General features: G+C 39.5%; 1 protein-coding gene across 3 annotated transcripts in view; it reads right to left on the bottom strand.

Moving 5' to 3' along the window:
- Nucleotides 1-218: 218 nt before the first annotated feature.
- The window catches only part of ex (FERM domain containing expanded), a 282,704-nt gene continuing 276,107 nt past the window's right edge, over nucleotides 219-6,815 (bottom strand). For all 3 annotated transcript variants that reach the window (XM_053782871.2, XM_070089395.1, XM_070089396.1), the window contains 2 exons: nucleotides 6,383-6,517; nucleotides 219-3,093 (listed from right to left, as the gene is read on the bottom strand). In XM_053782871.2, coding sequence (XP_053638846.2) covers nucleotides 221-3,093; nucleotides 6,383-6,517 — 3,008 coding nt within the window. In that variant the 3' untranslated portion in view covers nucleotides 219-220. The remainder of the gene's footprint in view (nucleotides 3,094-6,382; nucleotides 6,518-6,815) is intronic.

Genomic DNA, 6,815 nt, shown 5'->3' with positions numbered 1-6,815 from the left:
TATCACTGTTAAGTTATAAATGGTAGCCCAAGATCCCAGCACAGGTGTAACTATATTTTCCTTTATATGCATGGTAAGTCTTTGCATACTTTGAGAGTGAAATGTAGCATTGATAAATTATTAAAAATCATTATATTTATATAAATCGCTATATCTTTTGGGTTATTTAGCATTAATAAATATAATTATTTAACACTGCTAACACCTTGGGCCAAGAAAGTCATGCACAGCAATGAGAAGCCACGTACTTGTGAGTTGTCCTCACCTTGGGCCGGTAAGGTGGGGGTGGTGGCAATGGATGGCCAGTTGGTACTACATGAGAATCTGCCGAGTCTGCTAATGCTGAAGAAAGAATGGATTCATCAGAGCGGACACGAAGCATGGAAGATGCCCGCTGCATCACTTCAGAGTAAGGTTCATAGCTTCCAGTAAGAGACTGTGTTGATGCAGAATAACCAGAAGGTGCTGAAGATAGGGATGAGGATGCCAGGGACTGCTGTGAGAAATAGCGTCCTCGTGCCATAGAGGAATATCCTGAAGATGATCCAGGCTGGTGTGATGTAAGACTCTGGTAAGATGGATAAGATGACAAAACAGATGAATTTCCTCCACCCGTCACTGCACCACTACCACTCCCGCTACAGCTGCTTAATGTTGCTGCAACATTTGGTGTTGATCTGTAGAGAGGCGACATTTTTGGGCTGCGATATGGAGGAGGCGGAGGTAAGTAAGCAAAGCTACTACTGCTACTGCTACTGCTAGCCTGTTGTTGAGCCTGGGTAGCAATCACTTGTCCTTTTTTAGCATCCATGTACTCCTGTCGACTCAGAGCAGGATCCTTCATAGGATATATGACGTAATCCACATCTGAGTAAAGCTGAGCCTTGAACTGTTCGATTTGGCTTAAGCTGACTTGGTTAGTATATACTGTGGCGAGTGACTGTTGTTGTTGGTGTGGAGGATAAGTACCGGGATCACTGGCACATTGATAGGTGGGTGATGGTGCCTCAACAGCAACCTGGAACCCACTACCACCTGGCCCAGCACCAACACCATAACCATGATGTGGTGATGGTGGAGGGGGGTTCTGAAAGAAGTTCTTTATATATGGCTGATAAAGGTAATTATGTTGAGGTTGTTGTTGCTGAAGCTGCTGATGTTGGTAAACTGACTGTTGGATGTTTCCAGAGTGAGTGTGTTGATGTTGATAGCCTGTGTATGTGGGTGATGGCAACAGAGGTACACCGACAACTTGAGCATAAGCAGCTGGTTGATACACAGTTTCACTACTCAGGCGTTGTTGTAATTGTTGTAATTGTTGCTGATGCTTGAGCTGTTGTTGTTGCAAGGCTTTCTGTTGATGTCTTAAATAGAGGCTTCTTGGGGTAACTGTGGGGTGCTGCTCTGGATGTGCACGAGACTTATTTTTGTTTATGGATGACGAAGCACGTACATCCAGGTAATTGTTCTTTCTGATTACAGGTACTTCAGTATTTTGAACACCAGCTGCTTTAATTTTGTTTGATCCATGATCACGAGAGTATGGAGGTGGAAGACCTAATGGTCGCATTTCTGGTAACTGAGCTGTACCCCGTTGCAAAGACTGAACGGTATCTATTTTCAGTCTAGGCTGAACTTGTGGTAAAGTATGTACTACTCCTCTTCTCAGTGGCACTGATGTGAACGATGGTGCAGCTGTAGCTGCCAACTGAGTGTGAGCTTTAAGCACAGTGATCCTGGGCTTTGATGTTATGAACTTAGCAGGTGCTTCACTTGAACTGGCTACTGTTGTTTCACTAATGACAGCATCTGGTGACAAAAGTGAAGCTCTGCTACTACTTGGCTCATTGTTCTTGGGAAGAGATTCATTAGGTAAGGAAGTATTAGTACGTGATGAAGCTATTGATACTGGAGTAATAGTTTTGACAGTAGACATGGAGACAGGACCAGGCGGCATTAACAAGAAACGATCATCCATCCCAGACACCTGCACATAGTCACTGTCAGTATCATATGTAGATGATACTGAAACACGTGGTTGGTATCCTCCCAAGGATATTGCTAAAGCAGGTGAATAAGATGCTAATAAAGATGCCTGGGCACTCTCGACAGAATAGTCTAAATGTGCCTCATCCTGTTGATCTGATCCAGTTGGTGAAGCTCCTCCTGAAATTGAAGCAACTGCCTGTGCACCACCTCTCTGAGTTCCTAGCCCCTGAGCACCCAACCCTTGCGGGCTCACACGATGAGCACTTGGTGGTGTTGTCACAGTTTTCTCATCTTCTATTTCTCTTTGCTCAAGTTGGTTGCTACTATGCTCGGGAAATCGTAAGCCATCCTTGAAAAATTCTACATAATCATCATTATTGTCTAGTTGGCTGAAATCCTCCTCTGAAAAATTATAAGTGGAAATAGCCGACTCATCAAGGTCTGGTTGTACCATGACTGAGGCATCATCACTTAAAAATGTCGGACTTCCAAAGTAATGAGCTGATGCACTGGCTGAGTCCAATGAATCATGGTAAGTATGTGGACCTGTGTCTCCTCGCTGTGCTGCTACACTTGAATTTTCACTATCTAGTTTTTGATGTAAGAAGCCTGCAGATGCCTGCTGCAAGATGCACATGGCACATGATCCACATTTACAGTGCTTTTCAATATTTTCACCATCTTCAGGATCATCAATTGAAGCTATGGATGCAGTGTCCTCATCACAGCACGTGGAACAGCAATTGTGTTGTGTGTGTGATAGGCCTGTGCACAGATCACTTTCTTCATCCCCACTCCGGCCTGATCTATCAGCTGCCATACCTGGCAAGTCAGCAAGATGGGGAAGATCAGGTGTCAGTGAAAGATCAGCAAGCTCAGCCCCAAGAGTCAACTCTGGAGGCAGTCTATGTGGGACAAGAGAATATCTGGATCGAACTGTAGAGGCAGAGTGCTGTGAGGAGGAGGAATGGACACTACCTGCTCGACCTAAAGACACTCCACCTGCTTCACTCCCACACATTCCTGCAGACCCGGTTAACCGTCCTCCGCTTGGTGGAGTTGAAACTGGTGGTGTGAAGGAGGAGCGATTTAAACTCCCTTCATCTGGACAGCGATGAGAAAAAATTATGGGTCACATAAATTTCAAATAAAATATCTGAAACAAAATAATTATAGTACTGTATATAGCATGATAAGTTATGCCTAAATAAGGACCAGATAATATATATATCTATATATATATATATATATATATATATATATATATATATATATATATATATATTTTTTTTTTTTTTTCAACAAGTCGGTCGTCTCCCACTACTGGTTTAATAAAATGCATTACATTCATAAAAGTGCTAAACCCATGTGGTTAATAAAATACAAATACTGAAAATATATCAGCAAACTTAAGGGAAGAACCCTTGAATGAAATATCTTCACCTGTTAAGATGATTAATATTATAATGAATAAGCGGTTAATATTTACTTCAGCTGATAGACGAAGTTAGGTTATAATTTATGGTTTACAGTGTATAATAAGTGGGTTTTACAATACCAAGTTTTTTGAAAATTGTTAAAAGTGTTTCTGGGGGGTTTTGTTTAATATTTAGTTACTCATTTTTTTAGTATGTAAATTCTGCAATATTACAAAAACAAATGGTTTGTGCAAGAGAAACATTATATGTTGGGCCTACGAGGAAGAAGCAATTTTTTGGTAAACCCCCCAAAAAATAACCCAACTAAACCTAACTTAACCTACTATTTAACTCAAAATTTAGGTTAGTTTATGCTGTTTACGTTAGCTGGTTCTTTTCTCTTTTTGCTTTACAAAAAAAAAAAATTCTTCCGATTGGCACAAATTATAAGTCTCCATTACAGAGGCCACTTAATGTTGGAGAATTTACATAATATCCCTATTTATTCAAGAATCTAAAGTAAATACCGCATTGATTAAATAAGCTTCTGTTTTAAAAATATTTACGCTAAAAAATTGATAGATATTCAAAACAGAAATATAGCAATGGAAATGGGATGTGATTATTGTTGGTCTCCCACATAACTGTAGGTGCCATACCCATCTCTATCAAATCCACATGCTGACAGCAGAAACTGAACATACAGGAAATTATAGTAAATTATTATTTATGATTATTATTATTTGAGGGAAAGCACTAAACCCATAGAGATCATACGGTGTCTGAGGAACGGGAGGCAATAATGATATCTAATTCAAGGAAAGGGAAGATAAATCCAGTCCTATGAATCAGTGCCACCCCCCCCCCTCCTCACCAATAGATGGATACAGGCCAGAGCAAGATTTAAGAATGATGAGATCATCAATCAACTTACATATTCTCATAGTCAATTTATATATTCAAGAATAAAAGCTCTACTTTTGGTTTCAAGGCAGCTTAAAGCAAATTAACCTTTAGGATTGGCATTACTGTAGATTCCATTACACCTTTCAATTTCACATTCTCATGGGGCTTTTATCCCCCTTCGCCGATTTCAGTATATTATTTAGATGTACCTAAAGAGATTTTACCTTCTTGTTTATCTATTTAGTAATTTTTCCTTTATGTAATTGATCTTGGGAATATATGTTGTTTGGGTGTGTATACTATATGAAAATAGACATATTGTACTGGTAACATTTTTTTATTACTGTTTGTCAGTAATAATCCCTAGACAGTTTACCTCAGTCAACACCAGCCATGTGGTCTCTTAACCCACTGTAGTCTGCCGAGTGAAAATCTGGAACCTTAACTATGATATGGTTATTATTGTATATCCAGGAGGCAATAAAATAAAGAGAATTGCAATCACTCTAAGTTCCTTAGTGATTTCAAGATTTATGAAAGGTTTTTAGTCTTCCAGAACTAACTCTAAGCAGTTTATTCCCTATTATTGGTTTAGTTACAGAATGCTGTACAAGGCAGCCCAGGACTACCTCTAAGAAGCTGCAAGGCCCTCTAGTCAATTTGACTGAAATTAAAATAAAAAATTACAACTACATTTTCATGTCTAGAAGTCCACTATGGCTGCATTTAAAGTTTGAAAGTTACCAAGTTCTTAATAACACACTTAAATATAAGCTTTTCACATCAACTAACACTGTACCCAACAGAGTCTGCCTATTCCTTCATCCTTTATACAGTATAATTTTTTATCAGTTTTCATAATTACCTCTAATATATAATACACTCTACCCCTTTCCCCCCAATAGTAAATATGTTGAGTGGTGCACAAGAGGACTACTGGTGCATGGTGGGCTTCCTTTGTCCCAAGATGATATATGTCATGGGGGGTTCCAAACTGAGCATACAACAGTTTTGTTTTATGGTGTTAATTTGATTATAGGCGACTTCAAACAACTACGAAGATATGCATTACCTAACAGTACCACAGCCAACACCGTGACCTCTATACTATGCAAACCCAACATCGATATCACTGGTTACCACAAAGACCATCCGAAACATCACAAGGACCTACATAGGACCCAATGTCACAAGTGTCTACAGCATACCTTGTCGTGGATGTGACAAAGTTTACATCGGAGAAACTGCTAGAAGTCTTCCATATGCCTACATGAACAAAATAATGCTTGTAGAATGGACAACAACAACAACAGTTATATACAACACTGTAACCCTTAAACTCACATCACGGCGTGCGACATAGGCTACGTTTTAAATAAAATGAGGTGTTGGAGTCATCTACAAACTACTTTAACACCATAAAACAAAACTGTGTTATGTCCACTTTGGTAAATTCCATAGCACACTTCAACTGCAACATCCCCATCCCTCCTTCAGAGTGCATGAATTGTCCTTCTAACCTTCGGGACTCAAGCCCACCTAACCGGCTCCTCTGAATCCCTTCATTTGTTACCATGCTCACACCCCAACAGAACATCCATTAAAAACCACTTGTCTCCATTCACTCCTATCTAACGTGCTTACACAAGCCTACTGGATGCTCAAGCGCATGAAACCTAAAGCTTTTACGGTTTACACCTTCCCTTCCACCATTCCTGGGACGACTCATATCCCTCATACCTCCCACACCCTCTTCATTATCCTATCTCTCGTCCTCCTGAGAATATATTATTATATGTTACAGTATTTTATTATTATTATTATTATTATTATTATTATTATTATTATTAAGCAATATTATTATTATTATTAATCTCTTTAGTCATTCAGAATCTGGAGGCAATAAATCTTTCAAAATGTCAATAGTGTTATTTGCACCTTACTTTCTGTTTTGTATTTTTTCCCCACAAAAAAGACGCGAGAAAAGTGATAATGTGTACATGAAAGACACCATGCAAATATACACTTAGTAATATCAAAAGTATGTGGGAATAATCGAATCTACATACCATAATCTGGAGTGTGAGCATGTGTACTGCTTGAGGAGGAGTCGAGCCGAGAGAGAGACCTGGTAAGGGATTCTATTCCACTCTCAATACTTGCAGCAGGTGGTGTGTTGATCATAATCTCAGAGTCGAGATCATCTAGTGTTAAAAATAGGCAACGATCTCAGTCAACTTTCCAATTCTGGTAATGCAAAGCTATGCAATGCCCAGATAATACAAAACATTTACAGGACATTATTTTCATAAGAGTCACGGCATAAAAAAACCATACCCCCGGCCGGGATTGAACCCGCGGTCATAGAGTCTCAAAACTCCAGCCCGTCGCGTTAGCCACTAGACCAGCTAGCCACAATAAGATTCATCCAACTAGGTATATTTCTACACCATAGGAAGGTTAGCACAGGCACCTCTGTGACCACAAATGCAAGTTTTTACA

The sequence above is a fragment of the Cherax quadricarinatus genome, chromosome 28 (assembly GCF_038502225.1).
Source record: "Cherax quadricarinatus isolate ZL_2023a chromosome 28, ASM3850222v1, whole genome shotgun sequence".
Classification (NCBI taxonomy): Eukaryota; Metazoa; Arthropoda; class Malacostraca; order Decapoda; family Parastacidae; genus Cherax; species Cherax quadricarinatus.
The sequence above is the reverse complement of the archived record's forward strand: the minus strand, read 5'-3'. Positions and strand labels throughout refer to the sequence as shown.